We start from the raw sequence: 22,913 nt of genomic DNA, 5'->3' as shown, positions 1-22,913 counted from the left end.
CTTATGCGCGACTGTTTAATGAAACAGCAAAAAAAATTTTTTCTTTGAGGTGCCATTTTACGCATTTTTATTTTAAACCAAAGTTGCAGGTAAAGTTACATATCATAGGAACAATGCTGTTTAAATGTACCAACATAAAAATAGAACTCAATTAGTTATACACATCAGCCTAATTTAAATCGTTTTATTACTTGCGTTTCTTAAGTCATATCTCTGACTATATCAATATTAAAATACATATAAGTGTGTGTTTCTAGCTTTCGATATTCCATTTCCTTAACAATATTGCAGATGGTTCGATATGATAGGTTCGACACTTTATTATGCCCTAAATCTGATGCCGTTAATACAGGAATATGTTTACATTACAGGAATATATTTCTCACCATAGTCAACTTACCTAGATTTAATAAGGTAATTCCTCAATAAACAGTAATTATCGGTAAAATATATAGTTTCCTAAGTTAAAATTAACGTTTCCAATGCGATACATGATTACAGGGTTCAGATTGTTTTTTTTTTTGCTTATTTAAAGGAAATGATTATATCACTACTTCGTCCCCAGTGAGGTCCATCAGGCAAGAGCCTAAACTGATTTAGGTAAAAATATCGTTGCATTATTTGAACAACATTGATTATCAGCTTATTTGTAATTTCAAACTAAAAAAACTCATATACTATTGCCGTTTACCAGTAAACCAATAAAATATTCCTTTATGTGGACTGTCCATCAACTGAACTTTGGATTTATATGACAAACTATGATGGATGCTGCAATATAACAATTTGCTTTCTTCTTTCATCACTGTGTAAATTTCTGTTTTGCATTGTCTTCGTTCATGTCACTCCATTCCTTATCAAATTCTGTATATGGTCATTAACCACATGTCTAATAAAATGTTTCAAAATCTTATTGTACTCCGTTTATTGTGCAACTATCACAACAATTTGACAGAAAACATGAAACGAGTGTGCCAAATATAATAGACCATGTCTTTCAAGCCATTGGCAAAAAACATGAATTAGTAACTTGCAATGATTGACGTACGACACCTTTGTAAATAACATTTCCAGCTTAATCACTTACTTTTTTAGCAGTAGTATGCGGTAAAAGGGACAATGAATGGGTGATAGTTTTAGTTTTTGCTGCAGAGTGTTGCAATATTAATTACTTAAGAGGGTAATTTTACTTCATGACCAATAGTTTTGACAATTCCATTCATTTTATCATTTTTGTTATTGCTACTAACAGTATGTACAGTGCAAAACATCAAAAGACTTGATACAATTCCATTGCGCGTGAGTAGCAAAATAATCTAAAAAAACGGTTCCAATCTATCCATTCCCATTCTATAACAGCTCTACGTAGAACATAGCTTGAAGATTAGATTCAATTCCTCAAAGATTTTTCTTTTACCTCATGTAACGCCCACTATATTTGAATGCTGCAAGATAACAAGCAGTAACAGATTGTAACGGTTACTTAGAATTCCGACACATAGTAGGCGGCTTACAATTTGAATCAAATTGGCGGTTTCGATTTTTGGACAGTTGCATTAGTGTCACACCACGTTGATATGTTAGCTGTGAGCGGGTTTTGCCTGTTTTGTTTGAAGGCAAAAGTATTGAAAACTTTTGTTCGAGTCTACGCACGAAGTTTGGCTCAACGAAACAGGTTAGGAAAATATTTCGTAACATGGCGGTAACAAATCGTACCAGCTTTTGATTGCTTTTGTAAAGTGTACCCTAAATGATTGTAACGTTTGTACACTTCTAATTAGAAAGATAGGTATTACAAATTTCCCCAATTTGTTTTATTGCGTGCTTAGGACAAAAAGTACTGATTATGTTTGGACGGCGAGTTATTTGATATTTCATTACTTTCATGACTTTGATATGAATATGGTTTATACATATAAGGATAGTTTGAAGCGATTATACCGTAGTAATCATTATCCCCACCGGTAACTTATTGTCTTACCAAGCTGGCCGACGAATTCTGCATTCCATGGTATTGTTTTAACATAAAACTTTCAACAACTGCTGCCTTGTAGCTTCATCTATACTGATACCGGCAAGGGAGTTTTCGACACCTCATCAATCGAGAGTGAAGTAGACAATTCACCATTAAAAGCATAGTCAAGTGCTGTCGGTGCTGAGCTATCGATGCGATCGACGAAGCTACCTTCTTTGTAGGACATCTTGGTAAGGCTCGATGGACTGTCCTCGGGCATACTGCCGATATGTACTATATCCTCGTAGTTGGGGTTGGACACCGAAAGGATACCATATTTACCTCCATCACCGTCCTTCAGATTGCGGTACGTGCCACGGCGAGTTTTGTGAGTTTTCGGTGCAGAATAGAGCTTCAAAACTTTGCAGTTACAAGACACTAACAATGCTACCACGAGACCCTGTAAAGGCGTATCAGATTTATTAATATTTAAAATGTTTTGTTAGGTATAAAAGTATTTTTTTAAACAGTGAACAATATGAAAATCATATTATAAGACAACAAGTTTTAACTCACCTGTACTCCCTGAGCAATGCTGTATATCGACCAGAGCTCCATTGCATTCCAGATAGAAGCAATAGCACCGAGAGCAACAACAGATGATAACACGACCAAAATCTGAAATATAATTTAAATATAGTACGAATAATACTAAGTTACATGTAACTTTTATGTAATTTAGTGGAAGGAAAGAATCTTTATAAATATAAAGCTCTTCTTTTATTTTCCGTTACTCACCTTGAAAAATAGTCCAATTTGCAAACCACGCTTTTTAATTAATTTATTTTTTGCTCTGGAATCAACCTGTAGTGCTGCAGCAATTTTGATAGCTCCTTCCCCCTGACAGGCTAGATAAAATCCGGTAAAAAGCAACACAGTTGCCGGCATGAGAAAGCCCCAAAAATATGCCGCTCCTTCCATTAACCTAGATTTCCAGCAGAAAGGTAAGTAATTAAGAATATTACTCAATCTACTTAATTATCATAATTGTTTTACAATATTTAAAACTTACCAGCAATGGTTTTCACCATTTAGCTCTTGCACTATTTGTGCAATGACTTGTATGTGCGCGTAGCCGCTAAATTTTAACTCGCGTTCCTTATATTTGAAGGCCGCAGCAACGCCGAGCATAATCAACGGATATCCCCAAGACACAAGACTATAAATGCGATAAGTATTAACAATCGTTCACGCTCTCTCACACACACTCACACCCTGGAACTCACCTATAACTAACCAACGTTTTGCCCATGGTTGATTCGCGATACGAGTGAAGATTGGTGTTGGAGCGAAATAAAACGAGCGCATGGTGACAGCAGCAACACAGCCAACAGAGTGATGCCAGCTTCATGAACAGTAGTGCCAAGGAAAGTGACAGACAAAGCTCGGAGTCCTAGAAATGGAGCAAAGTTATAAATTTTAATTAAAAAGTAAATAACAATTAATAAAGTTTGTAAAGCTAAAGTTCTCGATGGAAATTAATGTTTCACTTAAACTAATGAAGTATATTAGTAACACTTACCTGTACTCCTCCTACTCCAATAACAAAAATTAATTGGCTCATAAACAGTGAAGCTAGCAGGCTTAACAGTGTTGTTCCTGCCAATGATTTTAAATCTGAAAATAAGCTGAAAATATAAAACAGATTCATTATTTTACGTCACTTCGTTGTCCATCCTTCAACGGAATTCATTCGTGAAATTTCACACATTTATCAAAAGAGCGTAACCTTTTGTCGCATGATTTATTTAAACCAATTCACATGCATCAAACAATAATGATTGACAATTGGTTTATTGTGCTCATACACTAGAACGTACTAATAATTTCATCACTTACCTGTACGTTATGAAAGCAAATGCAAGCCCGACTAAGCTAACAGAGCTGCCAAGAACTACTCCTAAAGCAATTAGACCTCCCTGGGAGCCCCATGCTGTGCTTAACGATCCGTATGATATGTTTGCTGAGGGAGGAAATCCATGGATATGTCCAGTGTACAAAGTTTCCATTTTCTATGGCAAGTAGAAAGAGTAGCAGAGTATAGTAGCTTTAATGCAATATCAGCAAGCTTTAAGCCGTCAAAAGTTTAAGTTGTTTTTAAGTGCTTGATAGAGTAGTTAAAATTTGAAATAGATATTTTCTTAAAAACAGTTTTTCAGTGAAATTTCAGTGTTAATTATTTGTATGAATTACTAAACATTTTTAACTAAAATAGTAAATGTTGTTTATATTTGATGTTGATTGATTTTGATTCTCAGTGCAATCTAATGGAGACGCATGGTTGTAGTACACGTGCAAGGTTTAGAATGTTGTTTTTTGTATAAAAACAAATAAGCTAAATAAATCTACATTTTTTCTACTTGAGTATCACACAATACGTGGATATATTATAGCACGGTAGTTTGTTTATTGGTGTTTTGCCACTTGTAAGGCGTTAGGGTGTGCTGCTAGAAACAACACACACAAAAAAAGGCATGCAGGGTGTGGTTTGATGGTTTCATATAAATGATTGTGTTTACTCGTCCAATGTCTCTGTCACACTTTGCCCGCTCCTGTTTGGCCCAACGACCAGGTGAGGTCGTGACTGCCGTATCCATGCTACTTTGCGAGACTTATTTTTATCACGTATCACGAGGTAATCAAACCTTGCTACGGACGATCGGTTCCAAGTAAATAACATATCGTACATTCTAAGAAATTGCAATTTCGAAGGATAAGTAAAGAGTTGAGCGTTTTGTCTTATTCTTGAGAAGGAAATGTCCATTTACTAAATTGAATCGAATTGAAAGTAGATTTTAATTTGTGGATTTTATTTTTGTCTCCCTTTGTTCCTTTGAAAAGGTATTAAGGTAAATTTCACTATCGTAGATAAACTCCGTCACTAATAGGAGAAGTTATTTCATGAATTCCTCAAGTAGAACATTGTTTAAACGCTTATTAAAATATCCACAGTTCATTTGAAGGAGAATAAGCAATTTTGAAATGCGATCAACTAACAGCAGAGCAGTTCTAAATGAAGAGATGATAAGGAGAACCCAACCATTTCCATTCATTACTTTCCAACAATCACTTCATGGATGGGATCACACCTAATGAGACCCATGATGCAATTAAAAACAAAATGCGATATTTTTAATTAAATGCAATTAAAAAAGGTAAAATCCGAAGAAATTTTATACCTCGTACAGGCGCTTACAGGCTCTCCATTCAAGAGTCTCGAAGGAAAGCTGTTGGAAAAAAATGAATCCCCAAGCTTTAGTCTGTTCCGTTGGTGCGAAACCCCCAGTCAATAGATTCTAACACTATATGGTAATTCCCCCGGGGACGGTTCGCAAAAACCTTTTTCAACAATTAGCAGTATCCCGTAGCCAAGGTTAACTTAATTTTTCACATAATCGCCATAGCCACACACAAAAGCTCTGCTGGTGAATCGGCACCCCAACGCACACGGATATAAACGGGTCAGGACATGGAAATATAGTTTTTTTTTCTTATGTGTGTTGAGAATCTTTTGTATACACACATTTCGACAAAACTTTCTATACCTGCGGACGGAGTGATCCTACAATTTGCATACGGTTCGATGGCTCAAACCCAGCATTTTGAGCACCCCAAAAAGAAACCTGCGTCATATTATGATTGACAGTCTTCCCTAACGCAATTGTGCTGGGAACAACAATACTATGATTGATGTAGAAATCCTTAAAATATTTCCTTTAATCCTTATAATTCGTTACTTACTTTTCATTGCTTTTTATTACAGTTTTTGAGTTATTGGAAAACAATATTGAAAGAGTTTATTAAGATTTTATAGAAAGTTGATAATAGCAATAAAATATTTTAAACTGTTTTATCACACTTTTAAAAACGAATACATACATTTTTTGTTGACAATCTTTACAAGACAAAGAGAGTTTTTTAACCCAACAAATACAATCGGTTGGAAACAATAATGCAAATCACTCTTACTTCCTTTGTATCACATTTTTCAAGCGTTAAAAGAATTTCTGCTATAATAAAGAGGAAGAATGCTTGAATATGAATTCGAAACAATTCGAAACAATGCGTAGCACATGTTTGGGAATTGTTTTATTTGTGTTGCAACGAATCAATTCATTAAACATTCTTGGCATAGTCCACTTGCCTCTGCCTTGTCCTTTCACCATACACAAATACCAACACGCTCACAACACACAACAACAAAAAAAACACATGTAATATGATAAATCAATACGGCATTCCCATGTCCCATGTGTTTCACTCTTCACTTGTTTATGGTTTTTGTGAAATGGGGGTTTTGGTTTAATAAAACTGCTTCCATTAATCCGGAAAATGTTTCATTTCCAAAAGAAAGAACATCTGTTTGACATGTTCTTAATCAAGAATTAATTTCGTCCTTTTTGTTCCATGTCACCACATACATTAACTGTCTCACAATCACCTCGCACTCACACGCCTTAAAAAGGGAATGAAAAAAACACTAAAGCGTATTTGATTGCGCTAAATCGTAGAACAATATCCCTTTTGCCCCGATAACTAATTGCAAACACTTTTCGTTACTGATTATTAAGCAAACAAATCCCAATTACCTTTTGATCACTTTTGCGTTACGCGGGGAATGTTAATGCCAGCAAGGCACTAACTATGCTGAATGAGGATTTTATGTGACAGAAGAAACATGATTCAATACTTCGTTGTACGTGTTTACCGGTGCATTGCGCATGTGCCTTCAATATCGCCCCCTCGCGCAAAAAGAAAGAGAAAAAATAAATAAAGTTCGATGTTTATATCTTGGCGGTTCAGGTGAGTTGTTGTAGAACGTTCGTCGGAAAGCATAAGACCGGCTACAGGGCATTAGAGGAATGCAGTTGAATGAGTTAATAATTAAATCGTAAATTGATCCTAATTTAATTAAGCTCGGAAATTGTCATGGAATGTGTTTGAGTTTTATTAGAACCATCCGTTCAGTATTTACATCCTTTTTGCTTGTTTCCTTTTTATATTTTTAGTAAAATAAGAGAGCTTTTTTGTGTTTTTTATTTACTATTGAGTTAATGTTTTTTTTTGCTATGAAAATGCATAAATTTGCTTCAAATTTTTCATCCTTTACTTGTTTTACATTCATGTATAATGTTTTGTTTTGTTTTAATCTCTCCCACAGTTGCACAGTTTTATCTGTTCAAAGTTCATTTCGTGGCTCAACTTTCGGGTTAACTTCTCCAGCCAGATGATGTGCTCTTAGTTTACGCCAAAATGCAGCACGCTCCTCAAACAATCCCGTTTCCAGCGCAATAATCGGTTCCTGGGAAGAGTCCAAGCTACCAATGCGTAGATACTGCAATGGAAACTGTTCGACTGCAGGCCACTGCGGCGTATCGCTAGCTGCTTCCTCATCGGGCGTTGGATTACCGGTACGAGCAAAATTAACCCATAGCTTTGTAATAATGCGTCGTATCTCGAGCTCCTCATCGGTGGGGATGGCCGTATGGAAATTTGGAAGTTCTTTTCCAATGGGAAACATGTACTGAAGTTCCTCCGCATGGCAAACACCTGGGCGATAAAACGATAACAAAGACGTCGTATGAAATTCGTAATGAATTCGTAATTCATTCGCAATTCGAAGAAATCTTACCGTAATATTTTTCTTTTCCTCCTTCAAATATTTCTGTAAAGCTGGAGGAAGCTTTTTGTGCGAAAAGGTACACAAACGTTGGTCCTACTTTTGATGTCGATGAACGTTGGTCATGTCCAAGTAAACGTATGCGCAGATATTCGTCCATGCCAGCTAAAAACCAAGCATCCGAATAAAGCTGTTGATCGAAATAAATAATTAATAATTTTAGTTTTTAAGAATAAGCGACTTCGTTGGAATAAAGAAAGAATACATACATTTGTTAAATTTTTCTCAGTTTCTTCAACTAGCTTTTGATTTTTGAAGTAAAAACTGTTTATATCCTGTGTGATTTGGCGCTGCCTTTCAGGTTCATGGTGATCGTAGTACAACGAAACTGGTAGCGCTTGTTCCCAATGGTCATTCAAACTCTGTCGAAGTTTCGGAATATTTATTAAAGCTGTAACGAAACAGAAGAACTCATTAAAATGTATCTAAATAGTTCAAAACTCTACAAAAACTTACAAGCACTTTTCAAAGCTCCCTCGTCCAGTGTTAGTCCCGTCATCCATGGAATGCCGATCGCATGTGGTTCATACTCATCTCTTGGATGTTTCGTTATGAATGCTCCCGGCAAGTCGGGTTCTACAACGGGTGGAAATGGGATCATTGGATCGGTATCCCAAACCTGTAGAATATAGTTTAAATATATTAGAATATGGAAGAAACAACCCAATATAACAATACTTACAAAAAAGTCATAAAACTTCCTGGTAATATCTTCTCCAGAAGCACGCCGTAGGCAGTCCAGCATTTCATTGAAACGTCCATCAACACCTTGGGGGCAGTTCAACATTTTTCCTAACTCAATCGATCGTGCCCGTGCAACACCTGGATGTGCTGGTTGAGCCCAAGCATCTAAGTTTACACCGGATTGTGAGATAACTCGTTGAAACAGGCCTTGCGAAAGTGGCGACATCATGTGATACGTTCCACTTGCTCCACCGGCACTTTCACCAAACACAGTAACGGAGTTCGGATCACCACCGAAAGATGCTACATTCTCTTGAATCCATCGGAGCACCAAGTTTTGATCCTTTAGTCCATTGTTTCCCGGACAGTCCGCTTGCTCGGTGCTGAGAAAACCAAGCGGTCCCAGTCGGAAGTTTGCCCCAATATAGATGACGTCATGCTCAAGTAAGAAATCAGGCCCATAGAAAGAGCGAGTACCGGAGCCACATTGCCAACCACCACCGTGAAAGAACACCATCACTGGGAACGGAACGGGATTCGTTGCATTTGATCTTAACAATGGTGATCGTGGCCGATCAGGCACATATACGTTTAGCTGTAAGCAATCTTCCACACCGGAAATGGATACATCACGCCTGTATGGATCACGCTGGGTACATAACGGGGCATCAGTAGTGGCTAGTCGATCACCGATCCATGGTCCAAAAGGTACGGGAGCCTAGAATAAAGATGATAAAGTTTTTATTTTTAATGTCGCCCTCATAAAAGTTACTCGAATTCTAGTTGTAAGTGTTATCGGTAATGAAAGAATTTTATTTAATTTTCGTCTTGATCTTGGACCACGTGTATCAGAACACTTGAAGTACATGAACACTGGGCGCCTCCATAATTATATTGATGTTGGAAAAGGTCAGGTAGCTGTAGTTAAATTTCATTCACTTCACTTGACATAAATGGAAAAAAATATTCCATACGATTTCGCCGTCTATAAGCTTGTTAGGTTCCATGATTTCATGTCACGGAGTTCAGCTTAAGCGACAATCGTAGATCAAATCTAATTTCGATCAATCAATCTAAAAATGATTAATATGGCAGAGAGAAAAAGGAAGAAGGAGATAAAGAGAGAAGTGGTTTTGGTCAAATACCAGAACCAGTAAGTCTCTTTAAGCAAAACAGCAAATCAACAAATCATTAATGTAGAGCTGCATAACCGGTCGTGGTTCAAATTTCGACCAGTCCATGCACCTACCCCCCTCCCCCTCCCTTCCACCCTTCAGACCCCCCTTAACCCCCGACGTTTGGTTAACTATTCAAGTAGGCGGCAATTAAAGCCGTAGATATCCGCACGATTATTAAGGCAGATCAAGATCAACTAGAAAAAAAAAATGCCGTAGTGAAACTTCTCATACAAAATGGAATAAAAAGTTATGTAGCAAAACTGTAACTGTAGTGTTAAATTATACAAAAAAATGTATTTCTTGTCATATCTGGACCAAACAAACTTAAAACTCTGGTAACCTAATTTGCAGTACAGTATGAAGATCATTTACTCAATGGAACTAATTTGAATAATTTATTCATTTTGTGACCAGTTTCATTTAATTACCTTAAACCTCAGCTCATTGACGGGTGGTTTTGCAAATGGTACTCCAAGAAAAGCGAGAATGCCTTGACCGGTAAACGTGGTTAAATATCTACCAGTCAGTGTACCACCGTGAGGTAGAGTAACTTTTAATTTATCCGATGTTCGTCCTGTTACTGTGCCGGTAGTCAATATCACGATGAATAGAACTAGTTGAACATCTACCATTTTCCATCTATGTATTTGGAATGTTACTCTCATTTTTTCTTTTTCACAAAACACGATCACAGCTTAAACGTTTCTAGAATGTATGGCGCATGCGCAATGCTACAATGTTGCAGTTGTAGCTAAGCTATTCACTGTTTACATTTTCCATTGTTAACCAATTAAATTTTGTATTTCATCCACTTTAACCGAGCGAGTGTTATAAAGATCACCACAGAAAAGATCACGATCACAGCTCAATGGTCTACATCTATCTGTTACGCACTCGTATTCATAACTGACTGAGATCGTTAAAAGCCAGACTTCAAAGCTTTATACGGATCACTCTAACACCAGTCAAACATGTCCAGTCAAACGGGTGTAGACTTCGAAACTAGTTTTTGGTAGATGCGTTAACATCACGGCTAAGCAACGATTAGGCTATGAGAAATATTACCTTCTTAATAATCTTCTTAACCACCCTCCCCGTCATCAAACGGAACACATGGTTGCTGATGAGAAACTTCAATACAGCAACAGACAGCAAGTCTATTGATTGTAATAATAAAAATCTCCTAAATTTGTGTTTGTCGTTCACGATTTATTGGAGGAATTTAAATAAATTTAAGCTTCATCGCGATCAAAAAGTGATCTTCCAAAATGTTGGAGGAAAATTAACCAACTTTGTTTTGATTTGTATCTCTATCTGAAAACCGGTTTTTGCCAAAGTAATTTACAGCGGCGCGACCTTGTGAAACTAGATGCTGTTTTGCGTGTCTGTTATTGCAGCATCACCATCATTGAAATCCCTAATTGCGGAAAATACGTCACTGTTCTTTACCACGAGCCGCATGTGATCAATCGCATGAAGAACAGAGTTTATCTAAAAATAAATTTTGTAGTTTTTTTTAAACTTCATTCCTGGATTGATGACTTGTGTTAGACGAAGGGCTAGTAAAACAAACCTGTTTTAGAATAAATAAAATAAATTAGCCTCAATATATTATCACAAATGGCAAGTTAGTTGCAATGGATGTTACCGATGCGATTCGATTTTATTCCCAATCTGCAGTATAGGAGGGATACTGTTTGTATACGTTTCTGCTAATACAATAATAATAAATACTGTTCCAAAATATCATTTTCATATCAGTTCATACCAAAACTGCGTGGGAGCAACGCCAAACCAAACGTTGGTTCAGTGATAACGCCACTAATTGCCATTCTTATCAGAATGCGGTACTGATTATTTTGCTACTTTCTGGTATATAAAGTTAAGAAAAACCAGAATTGAATAAGACCTTCAAACATTTGTATGCCTGGAAAATAAGGAATAAAGCATACACATCGAAAAAGAAGCGCGATCGACAACTGTAATGTAACGCTCTGTAACGCTGTAATCAGATCTGCGGTTGATCGACCTACGCATACACAAGCGACCTGTTTGATTGTATTGGTGTGTGGCTGCTGAATAATTAAACATTTGAAAAACAAGCGATCACTCACACAGAAAAACATACAAATATGAAACAAAAATTAAAATCAAAATGTAACGGCTTTCACTAGATGTAACTAAAAATAAACGTCACATTGAAAGACATTCTTTTCCAGGACAAATGAACAAGCTTGTAGAAAGGCTTGATTTATAAAATATGTTTCATACAACGGTGATATCATTTCTGCCTTTTCTGCCTAAATTAATTGTTAATTATTTAATGATTAAAAACGAACAATTAAATGATCGCAATGAACCTGATGTGGCTTGGGCTGGATAAAATTTGACATTACATTTGACACTCTCGGTGCGCAAATCAGACGTAAGACGGTTGTCAAAAATTTATACGTCTTCTGCTTCGTCTCGTGAAAATAATAAACACGAAAACAATCAATTTGCTACAGCTCAGAAGGGAATTGGAATTGGATTCGTGTACGAAAGGATATCGTGAAAAGCATCTCGTTCGTTCGTGAGCTGCTGGTGAAAACGTTTTAAAGGAGAACGGAAATCACTACAAATCGGTGAAGCGGCAATACGAAGAGGTTTGCTACTTTCTGTTATCTGGTGTGTGGTGCAAGGTGTGGCTTAGAGGGGGGATGTACGAATTAGCAAAATAGTGTAGCTATTCAGGTTTGCCATTGAGCGGAAACGCAACCTTCTTGCTTTTGTTGTGTTCTGTGTGCATCTTAATCGCCAGATTGTTGCAAAGTAATGCTATCGGTTTCGATGCAATGCACTACATAAAGGGACTGCTGTACAGGTAGCATCAATCAGGGCGCATAGTGCAAGAGTCAAAGATGTAGATGTATAAAAATAATTAATGACAACGTCGGAATGAAATACCATTCAGAAAATATATTCAAAATCGTCGTATCGTTTATTTTTTGTTAAAAGAATTCTGTAAAAATCGACACATTTGATTGTAGGTTTCGGAAGTGCATGTGCATACTGCCATTGCATCGGACTCCAGATTTGAGGTGTGATTGCGTTCGTGTATGTGTATGCACCCTTAATGTAGAACGATAATGTTGTAATGAATAGTTGCGAGTGCATGACCAAGGGCACCACATTTTATGTATGGCCAAGGCCTGGCAAAAATGATGAAATGTTGTGATTGTTGCCTTCTTTTTATTTTGCTTCTATTTTACCGTGATGGAGTAAGCAATAAGCAATACTAAACAGCAAAAATAGGTTACAAATATACTTCCAATAATAGGCCACAAACGGTCCAATACTAAAGCATGTAAAAGATAGCTTCTCAGCGTCATGTTAAACTAATTGCATGGATTGAACTTGTGGCATTTCTTACAGCACCCGAAACATAACTGAACAGCAGCAGCAGCAATGGAAGAAAGACGGGTGGCCGATTATTTCGTGGTCGCTGGAATGCCCGAGCAACCGAAGCTGCTGAAAGAGAACATATTCAACGACTCGTCGCACCTACGATCGACCAACAGTATAGATCCGATTACAGACATCGGTGTATATTTTCCTTCTTTGGGTGAAAAAATTCCTGCCGATTACGAAATTCTCGAAAACACACCGTCAGGGCTGCTAGCCGATTTAAACTATGGTTCCGTACGGACCACGGGCTGCTTCATTTACTACCGACGAGGCAAGGACAAACCGCCCCTGGTCGATATCGGGGTAATGTACGAAGGCGCTGAACGGATCATGTCCGATGCAGAGATCGTCCTTAGCACGCCCGGTGATCGTTTGGCGAATGTGAACAATTCTTCCGCCAAAACGTTTCTAACGTTTCGACGGGCGACTACTGATATGCCTTGCAATGAGCTGGTGGTAACGGATCTGTGCGTCGTAATACCTTCGAAGGGTGAGAAGCCACCGCACGCGTTCTGTATGATCCATAAAACGCTGAACAAGGGTCTCATGGGAAGCGATGTATACTTATGCTACAAAAAATCAATGAACCGTCCGATATTGATCAGTTACGAGCCGGAAATTTTACATCGGTATCCGACGCATGATCATAACGATTTTCCGCTAACGCTATGCCCAAGTGTTCCGCTGTTTTGCCTCCCAATGGGCACAACGCTCGAAGCTTGGCAGCATGTACCGGGTGGAGATGGAAAGGTAAATTCTTTTACTCCAAACGGTTTTGAGTCTCTTACACAACGACACGTTTATGCATTTCAGATAAAAAGAAAACCAATACAGCCAATCTTTAGTACGTTCGTGCTGACCGTTAACGATGGTACGTACAAAGTGTATGGATCAGCTTTAACATTCTACGAAGATTTTTGGTAAGTAAGATGCGATATTATTTTACCATATATTATATCCTCAACATGTGTTTGATATTCCGTTTTTAGTGAAAATAATTTGAACGAGCAGCAGCGTGCACTGCTGGATTGGACCGGAGATTCGCATAAAACGCATTCCCTGCACGTGAACAAATCGATATGTATTTTGTCCAGATGGCCTTTCGGTGATACCTTTGAGAAATGGCTACAGTTCTTGCATGTAAGCATCGGAAAAGCTGATGTTTTACAAGCTGTACTAAAATGCTTTACCTCGCTTTGTTTTAGAAACTGTCCACACTCAACGAAAAGCTTCCCGTACCTATCGAACGGTACATAACACATCTGCTCGATGAGGTACCGTTTCCATCGCCAAGCATTTTGTTACAACTTTCCACGCTCAGCAATACCCGCATTCTGCTAACACTACCAGAAGATTCACCGCTGCCACGCAGTGGTGCCGGATTTCGTCAGCTGCTGTCCAATCTGGGCCCTGAAAACTGCCTCCATGTACTGCTGCTGGTGTTAACCGAACAGAAGCTGCTGATACATTCGTTACGACCGGCGACACTGACGGCCGTAGCGGAAGCTGTCTCTTCGTTCCTGTTCCCCTTCAAGTGGCAATGCCCGTATATACCGCTCTGTCCGCTCGGTTTGGCCGAGGTACTGCATGCACCATTACCGTACCTGATAGGAGTGGATTCACGGTTTTTCGATTTGTACGAACCGCCCAGCGATGTAACGTGTGTTGATCTCGACACGAACAATATTAGTTTGTGCGAGTCGCAGAAGCATCTCACGACGAAGCTGCTACCGAAACGGGCGGCCCGTGTTTTGCGCCAAACTTTACGCAATTTGGAGGAGCTTAGCCTGAACCAGGGATACGATTCGAACAACAGCTTGGATCGGGATTTAAAGAAGCGAAAGCGCGAACAAAACCTAGAGCAACGCATACAGGAAGCGTTCCTACAGTTTATGGCCTGCATTTTGAAAGGGTACCGGGATTATTTGGTACCGATTTCCAAGGCACCGACGATCGGTGCGACCGATCCGAGCGCACTGTTTCGCATGGACGCTTTTCTACGATCGCGCGACAAAGCGCATCACAAATTTTTCCAGCTGCTAATGAAAACGCAAATGTTTATCCGCTTCATCGAGGAACGTTCGTTCGTATCGGACAGCGATCATAATTTAGCATTTTTCGACGAATGTGCGGAAAAGGTGAGCGCGTACGAGGACACACCGACCGAGATAAAGCTGATCGAGTGGGACTCGGGACAGAGCAGCGAGCGTACGAAATTTATTCTTCCGCCCGAGTGTCAACCGGGCTTGCCGGATCAAATGTATGCGTACGATTCCTTTTCGCTCGATGCAATGCTGCTGAAGGAAACACGCCGCAGCGTGCTCGATAATGTGCTGCAGCAGCACAACAGTTTGGCGCCCGGTTCGCCCATGGCCCGCCGTACAAAGCATGAGATAAAAACGGCACAAAAGCTAGCCCGCAAACATCAGGGCAATCCGGAGCTGTGGGCAAAACATTTGCTTGCGACCTGCTACTCCATCTACTTCATCGTTTTGCCAAGCTTGATATCGGAAAACACCGGTCGGGAACATGCCGTGCTGAAGGCAGCGTACGATCTGCTTAGCAAGGCGTGCAAGCTGAAGGTACCGTGCGATGAGGTTTGCTACCGCATCATGATGCAGCTGTGCGGTTTGCACAATCTACCCGTGTTGGCCGTCCGGTTGCACTATCTGATGAAGCGTTCCGGCATTCAACCGAACGCACTTACGTACGGCGTTTATAACCGATGCGTACTGGAGGCACAGTGGCCATCGGATTCGATCCTTTCGTCGCAAATGCGTTGGCACCGGTTGCGGAACATTGTGATCGGTGCGGCACATTTTAAGCGTGCTGGCAAAAAGTTTGCCGATCGACGTCGCCGGTCACTGTCGCACGAGAGCAATTTGGTGGGCGGTGCATTGGAGCTGGTCGATGGTACATCACGCACGAGCCTAGACTCGGGATATTCGCAAGCGGAACAACCGAACAACACCAGCGTTACGATGGACTTCAGTGCCTTCGACAAACTCCGGGGCAGGGTTGGTGCAATTGTACGCCAAACAACAACCACCGGCCATCAAGAATCTGCGGACGTACTGTCGAGCGCCGGTTTGTTAATAAGCGGTGAGGGGAGTCACCATTTAAAGCTACAATCGAATGCCGGCACTTCTGGTAGTGTTGGCGGGAAGGAAGCAGGAAAAACTGGCTACAAAAAATCACCACCCACCAACAGCTGCGATATAAGTCCGCGGATGCTGGCAAGGGCGGATAGCTTTGCAGGGGATACGAAATTTATTGACAAACTTCAGCGCCAAAATAAGGGTGAAGCGATGAAAGCGAAACGTGCGCTAGATTTTCACAACCGAAGGGAGGCGAGCGTACATTCGGAGTCAGAAGATACGAAGGAACCGACGGCAAAGGGCAGTCCCACAAAGTAAGTACTGAAGATTGGGATAAGTGGCTTGTTATTAATGTTTCGGTGTTGTACATTACAGAATATCACCTCGCACACTGGTAACGCAGGACGATCCGTTGGGAGCGCTTAACGATATGACGGAAGAGCTGGCAATACAGCAGCGCGAATCGGTCGACAAAACATCCGAACCGAACGAAATGAGCAACAATAATACCATCTACACCGACCAACCGATACTGTTCAAAGGCCAACGTTCAGCTACGTTCGATGATTCGACACAGCTCAGCAAAAGTATGCAGCGGTCGGAAACGATGCCCATGACAAGCACCGTTACGTCGGGCTTTGGAAGTTTGGGTTCAACGTTAAAGTTTAACTTTGGGTAAGTAGTAAACGGGTGGCTAAATGTATATGTACGCCTGGTTTACCTTTCCACTGTTGGAACTCAAAAAACTAATCAAGAGCTTGTAGACTGTTCAATTGTGTTTCTTTTTCGGCTTGTCGATGTCTGTGGCATGAACACGTGAATTGGTGACAATTCCATTATTTTATGTTTAACTTGCACGTATATATTGTAGCATTCGCATTGTTTTTTTCTTTCTCTCTTTGTTTCGTTTTCCTCCCCCACCAAATACCCGCCCCTCAATGTTCCGTTCCGTTGTAGCCGTTATTCACCTGCACGCATGTCAATGAAAAAAGACTTGAAATCACTGTCCACGAACATGATAGAGAACATTTCTAACATAAGGTAAGTTGTTAAAGGATTTAAAAAATATAGTTGTTATTTTATGTTATTCGCTGTTTGGTCTGAAAATGAACTTAAAACTCGAAATTTCGTTAACAAAGAATATAAAACATGAAATGACGGTTTGACTGTTTCATTTCAGCCCGAGTCTTACTGGGAAAAAATCGAACGAAATTCTACAGAGTGGATTAAGCAGTATTAAAAATGCTGCCAATTCCGTAGCAAAAAAGCTGGACGATATTAAGGAAGCGATATCGGCAAATTCAACACCGGTAAAAACGGGCAGCGGTTTGAATGGTAGTTTGGAACGTGACGGTCATGGTTCGGAAAATGATCTACTGCATCATGATGATCCGGCGGGCGCAATAAATGGCAACCGTTCGCGTCGCGTATCGAGCGAATTTGACCTTTGGGGTCGTTTTAGCGAATCGCGCAAATCTAGCTACAACAATTTGGTTCCTTTGGGTGAAAATGCTACATCGACAAGCAGCTTGAATGCATATCCAACGTTGCCAGACAACATTTATGCCACTGTTGCGGAGGTAAGGAATGAAAAAAATGGTCAAATCACCACAAAGGAAACTAATTGTAACGAAACATTCTTACAGATATCGGAAGCTAGTGTGACGGATTTTGTTATAGAGATAACTTCTTGCTCGCAATGCCATAACTGTTCGGTACTGCTTTACGACGAGGACGTTATGGCTGGTTGGTCGGCGGAAGATTCCAATCTAAATACCACCTGCAATGCATGTGGTAAAGTGACAGTGCCATTTCTGAATGTGCAAATCATAGCCGAAGGGGAAAATCTTCAGCGCGATGCACAGCGCAGATCTTCAAAGCATCAACATGACATGATCAGTGTGCCATACTTAAATCCGCTCGTGCTACGCAAAGAGTTGGAAAACATTCTCGGCGAGGAGGGCGATCTGGCCCTTACCAAGGCAAAGTTTGTCGAGGAACATCCGATCATCTACTGGAATTTGGTGTGGTTCATGGAGCGGATAGATGTAAACACGCATCTTTCGAACCTTGCGCTACCGAAGCAGGTGTGTAGCTTTAAGTTGCTGTTAAAATTATTGTAACTTAACGTTTTTTATGACAAAATTGTCTCATTCTGCCAGGAGGATGATAATCCGGATCCGTTGAGCAATGTGAAAACAATTAATGTGCATTGCTTGTGGGACAATCCACGGCTTCATTCCGAAGCGGGACCAGCGATGTATATGCTCTGGCGTCAGAATCAACCAGATAGTACATTATTAAAAGCTCTGCTTACTGATCAAACATCGATCAATCGAACGTAAGTATTGCATCATACAGTACCTGTCCTACTGTGCACGGATCTAACGATACTTTTCCTTTTTAGTGTGATGCAACAAATAATTGCTTCGATACGATGCAACGATTTACTAACACCCGTCAAACGGTTAGCAAATGAAAGACAGAAGCTGAAGCACCGTGGCGTCGATCGGACGCACTCGATCTATCGCGACATGCTGTTCCTAGCGTTCATCGAGATTGGTCGTGCCGATATCGATCTGATTTCGTTCCATCGTGAGTATGCGGCCGTTTTCGAGAAGTTAACGGAGAAGGAATGTAACACATTTTACCGCAGTCAAGACCTGCCGCCATCGCCTACGGCCATATTTTGTCGGGCTTACTTTAAACCCCTACTTCTACCTTGACCTTCAACGTTAGCAACCCAATATTGGTTGATATCGCAGCATTGGTTACACTAGCAAGGGTTGGCACGAAACCACCCCCCCGCGGCGCAAATGGTTGAGCAAACTAAATGCTAAAGCTTTTTGGGTTGGCAATACAACTCGTATCCTTAAATGCTTGGCTACTTACTTGAACATAGAGAATAGGAGAAGGGAAGGATTATGGTTTATCTTTTCCTTTCGAAGAAGCATACACAAAACTATACTTTATATAAATAATGTTTACGTTGAGCGCTGGATTTGTAGCATCAATGGTTTTGTTGTGACGATTTTTATTTGCATCCAATTTTTGAGGGTAGAATCAGGTAGCGTAGAAAACTCTACGTACCATAGATTAGCCGCTAGTATCTATTCATGTTGTTTTGATGAGTTGATACCGTACGTGGGAGTACAAGAAAACAAAATCTGAACCGACAAAAAAGATCTCTCGAGTTCTACCCCGCACGCAAGGTTCGTCTGTACTTATAATTAGGCGCTTAACGGTTGATGGTTTAGTAGTTTATGTAATGGAATGTTTTTCTTTTTATCAATTATTTTGATATTTCGGATTTTCAGATTTTCGTCGCACTTATTATCATTGACAGAACTTTGAACAATTGTATTTGTGTGTGTTTTTTTAGATTATAAGAAAGTATGTGCTTTATAAACATCACAAAACAGTATTGGAAACATTTAACAAACAAATAAAAGCTTAGCTTAATAATAAATTGACAAACCCAAGCATTAAAGCTTTAAAGCGACTATTGAAATGAGATACTCGTGAAGAAAAGCAAAAGTGGAGACAAAGCAAAAGAAAAACAACACAAACTAAACAAATATGTGCCTTCAATTTAAACTATACCCAACTGATATGAATGAACAGTAGTAATGTCTTTTCTGTGCTGTGAAGAAATGAACGATTCGACATTACAGCAGAACGAATGAAGCATGCAAGCATCATCGGTTTAGTTTCCACACAAACACACTTAATAAACGTTTATATTACTACCCTGCTCCGGATAGAGATTAATAAATAGATGTATTTTGTTTAAAACTATTGTTTTCTATGTACGCAATTTACCTTAATATACATCTTTATTCGCTATAGACAGACAGACAACAAAAACGAAACTGCAGCAGCAGAGTTTTTGGTGGATGTTTGCAATTCGGCTCTGTCACAATGTACACTGTTTCCACGGGATACTCTTATCATATTATATCATCCTATTTTGCGATAGATGGTGTGAGCTTAGGTGTAGTAATAAGTGCGACGAAAATATCATTCATACAATATGTTTCATAATCATAGTGTAAAACGCGTACTGTTGGAATCATTTGGTTGTTCCAGTCTATCAAATACGATGTAATATTTCAAAATTTGTGCAGAAAGAGTTAGAGAGACAGAGAGAGCGCTCGCGCAATGTTGTGACTTTAACATTGCAATAATTTGTTTCCTTAACTGCATTCGGTTGCAATACGATAGCTTCCAACATAAAACCCCCTCACAGCAGTTTATTATAGTTTTTTTTTGTTCTGACTTTAAATGCAAAATAAAACAGAAAAGAACAGCAAAAGAAAAAGTTCGGTTTTAAAAAAAAAATATTTTAATTTTTTTTAATGTGATTCGTGTATATGGAAATAAACAAAAATCGTATAAAATAATGCAAACTAATAACATTGTTTTTTGGGGATAGAATACAATCACAATCCTTATCCGTAAAGCTTGCCTTCTTCCCGTTGGCCGTTTAAAATACAGTACTGTAAGGTTCGCAAAAAGGCTCAAACGATAAAATATGCGTGGCGGATCTGCACTGCAAGACTGCACACGCATACGGTTGTTACACTAAACAAGCTAAAACTCAAACGTTAAAATAATCCTGCTTCGTATTGAAGAATGCATATGCACCGCTGCCAAAACGACATTTAGTTCGCAAATGGTGACGCGTTCCGTTTCGGTGTCGACGGTGCCAAATCCATGGTTTTGCATACCCATCCGGCAATATCAACGTCTTCGGTTTCGATGTTTTTAATCCATTCGTGGTTCTACAAAATATAAACAAAACAAGGATTCTATCATGTTATCCAAACCATAGGGCGTTTGTTTTGGCTTACCATTAATGTTTTCAAATCTGCACGCTCTTCGGGATTCTTCTTTAGGCAAAGATCGACAAAGTTCTTAAACCGATCGGTAAAGGAATTGTGTTCCAGTTTGGGAGGTGGTTCATTTACGATGTAATCGAGCAGCTCGAATATAGCCATCGGTTTCGGTTCAATGATGCTTTGGCCGGGTGAACTATCGTCTCCCCTATCCTGGAATATTAAATCTAGCGTTTTGGCATCTGGCGGTGGAATAGGATACATTCCGATCGCCATTTCTACCAGTGAGAGCCCTAACGACCATATATCGGATTGAACGGAATAGTGCGTACCCTGTAGACGCTCGGGCTGAAAGGTGTAAAAAAGAGCCCGTCAGTGTTGAATAGAAACTGAAACTAAAAGGAAAATGCAACACTTACCGACATGTAGCTTCGAGTGCCTACAAAGGAGTTAGCCATTGAATCGATCAGCTGTCCAGAAACACCGAAATCACATATCTTAATCTCTCCGCTACTGTTTACGAGTATGTTGCTCGGCTTTACATCCCTGTGCATAATGGCGTGTTTGTCCCGAAGGTAACTCAATCCCTTCAGTACGGCGGATGTTATTTTCGCTAAAATAGCTTCAGGTATTCTGCCGGCACGTTTTAAAATTAAATCCAACGAACCACCATCCATGTACTCCATACAGATGCTTATCTCACCATCACTGTAGAATGCACCGTAGAATCCAACGATGTGCGGAAAATTGCACTCATGTAATACCTTCAGTTCGCGTATGATCTGTTTCTTGATCGCGGGCTTCACTTCCAGGTGTATCAGCTTGCGCGCCATTATAAGCTGGGTGGGAATGTGGCGTACCTTCATCACTACTCCTCCGTTTCCCGAGCCGAGTTCACCCAGCTTCTCCAAATCCTCGTCGCTAAGTTCGCCGATTTTTTCCTTCTGGCTGAGAAACACCTTAATGCGTTTGCGTGCACTTTCCTCCATTTCGAGTTCTTCCAACGTTTCCGTAAGCGCATCGATACTGTTTTTCGCCTTTCCCAGCAGATTATGCTTTCCAATTACGTACTCGGTACCGGATGGTGTTTTGAACGAGGGTGTTGGCGTTGTCTGCTGTCCAGCGGGAACATCCACAGAGCCAGGCGGCAACGTCAGATTGAGTTTGTTTTTAGTCATCTTACTCATTGATGTGAATGGGAAGCGATGCTCTGAAGAAAGGTAAAATACACGATTTAATACAAACGTTCTTGCTGATACGCTGATGCGCTCGTTCGTTCTACCTTTGTATACCTAAAATCCAAACAGATACACTACGGCGAGACGGTAATAGACGGGCGCACAGAACAAACAGCAAACAAGCCAAATAAAAATAAGCAAACTAATCACAGCACTTATCACTTTTACACGAACAAAATACGCAGACAGTTGTTGACGATAACCCTAAACGAAGGGTTCCAAAAGCACACAATTACAAGACGACTTTGAGCGATGCTGAAGAAAATGTGGAACGTATCTGGTAGCAATAAATCGCAGGATATTTTTCAATTTTCGGCCCAACAATTCGGACATTGGCAAAAGTCACAAGAGTTAGCCAGTGTTGCCAGAGCAAATGTCAATAGATGGGTGAACAGCGGTCGATCTGACGTACGAACAATGGACAACATTATATATTTTTGTTTACGATAAAAAATATGAATAAAAAGGTTATATTAGATTGTCTGGAAGCCGGATAAAATATTCACATAAAAATGGCATTCATGTTGTGCTAAATGTGTTCAATAGTTAGTAAACACAAAAATAAAATGAACTTTGAGCGTGCAACGATCCTCCCGATGTGGGAAATAAACAACCCTCGATTTACGCCAAGTTTTCACTTCAACGAGAAATAATTTCCCTTTTCAACGTGTTCTGTACATGTTCAGAGCAGTAAATTCATAGCTATTGTTGAAAATTAATGCAAAAGCAAATCGTT

General features: G+C 39.8%; 4 protein-coding genes across 11 annotated transcripts; 1 reads left to right on the top strand and 3 right to left on the bottom strand.

Moving 5' to 3' along the window:
* Positions 1 to 155: 155 nt before the first annotated feature.
* LOC125762866 (adhesion G protein-coupled receptor L1-like) lies at positions 156 to 6,861 on the bottom strand. 3 transcript variants are annotated; one of them, XM_049425436.1, is made up of 8 exons: positions 6,604 to 6,861; positions 3,854 to 4,026; positions 3,537 to 3,642; positions 3,241 to 3,407; positions 3,027 to 3,173; positions 2,753 to 2,939; positions 2,531 to 2,632; positions 156 to 2,414 (listed from the first exon to the last, which is right to left on the bottom strand). In XM_049425436.1, the coding sequence occupies exons 2-8, from the start codon at positions 4,021 to 4,023 to the stop codon at positions 2,061 to 2,063; spliced, it is 1,233 nt and encodes a 410-aa protein (XP_049281393.1). In that variant the 5' UTR covers positions 4,024 to 4,026; positions 6,604 to 6,861; the 3' UTR covers positions 156 to 2,060. The 3 variants fall into 3 exon arrangements, with proteins under 3 accessions (XP_049281393.1, XP_049281395.1, XP_049281394.1); XM_049425438.1 differs by lacking the exon at positions 6,604 to 6,861 and adding an exon at positions 5,894 to 6,570; XM_049425437.1 differs by lacking the exon at positions 6,604 to 6,861 and having other exon boundaries at positions 3,854 to 5,841.
* A 79-nt stretch (positions 6,862 to 6,940) lies between these two features.
* Positions 6,941 to 10,594, bottom strand: LOC125762861 (juvenile hormone esterase). The gene is made up of 6 exons (XM_049425429.1): positions 9,985 to 10,594; positions 8,377 to 9,096; positions 8,151 to 8,313; positions 7,904 to 8,085; positions 7,647 to 7,824; positions 6,941 to 7,564 (listed from the first exon to the last, which is right to left on the bottom strand). The coding sequence occupies exons 1-6, from the start codon at positions 10,219 to 10,221 to the stop codon at positions 7,194 to 7,196; spliced, it is 1,851 nt and encodes a 616-aa protein (XP_049281386.1). The 5' UTR covers positions 10,222 to 10,594; the 3' UTR covers positions 6,941 to 7,193.
* Positions 10,595 to 11,902: 1,308 nt separating this feature from the next.
* On the top strand, positions 11,903 to 19,254 carry LOC125762853 (DENN domain-containing protein Crag). Of its 5 annotated transcripts, none has more exons than XM_049425407.1 (11): positions 11,903 to 12,237; positions 12,971 to 13,753; positions 13,817 to 13,923; positions 13,993 to 14,143; positions 14,209 to 16,415; positions 16,477 to 16,776; positions 17,059 to 17,142; positions 17,282 to 17,681; positions 17,748 to 18,188; positions 18,264 to 18,442; positions 18,509 to 19,254. In XM_049425407.1, exons 2-11 carry the CDS (start codon positions 13,004 to 13,006, stop codon positions 18,825 to 18,827), a joined length of 4,938 nt encoding a protein of 1,645 aa, XP_049281364.1. In that variant the 5' UTR covers positions 11,903 to 12,237; positions 12,971 to 13,003; the 3' UTR covers positions 18,828 to 19,254. The 5 variants fall into 5 exon arrangements, with proteins under 5 accessions (XP_049281364.1, XP_049281362.1, XP_049281367.1 ...); XM_049425405.1 differs by having other exon boundaries at positions 11,904 to 12,201; XM_049425409.1 differs by lacking the exon at positions 11,903 to 12,237 and adding an exon at positions 12,268 to 12,289.
* Positions 19,085 to 22,576, bottom strand: LOC125762868 (dual specificity mitogen-activated protein kinase kinase dSOR1). Of its 2 annotated transcripts, none has more exons than XM_049425440.1 (4): positions 22,222 to 22,576; positions 21,359 to 22,149; positions 20,955 to 21,287; positions 19,085 to 20,885 (listed from the first exon to the last, which is right to left on the bottom strand). In XM_049425440.1, exons 2-4 carry the CDS (start codon positions 22,124 to 22,126, stop codon positions 20,766 to 20,768), a joined length of 1,221 nt encoding a protein of 406 aa, XP_049281397.1. In that variant the 5' UTR covers positions 22,127 to 22,149; positions 22,222 to 22,576; the 3' UTR covers positions 19,085 to 20,765. The 2 variants fall into 2 exon arrangements, with proteins under 2 accessions (XP_049281397.1, XP_049281398.1); XM_049425441.1 differs by having other exon boundaries at positions 22,232 to 22,576.
* Positions 22,577 to 22,913: the final 337 nt, after the last annotated feature.

Source organism: Anopheles funestus, chromosome 2RL, assembly GCF_943734845.2.
Source record: "Anopheles funestus chromosome 2RL, idAnoFuneDA-416_04, whole genome shotgun sequence".
Classification (NCBI taxonomy): Eukaryota; Metazoa; Arthropoda; class Insecta; order Diptera; family Culicidae; genus Anopheles; species Anopheles funestus.
The sequence above is the reverse complement of the archived record's forward strand: the minus strand, read 5'-3'. Positions and strand labels throughout refer to the sequence as shown.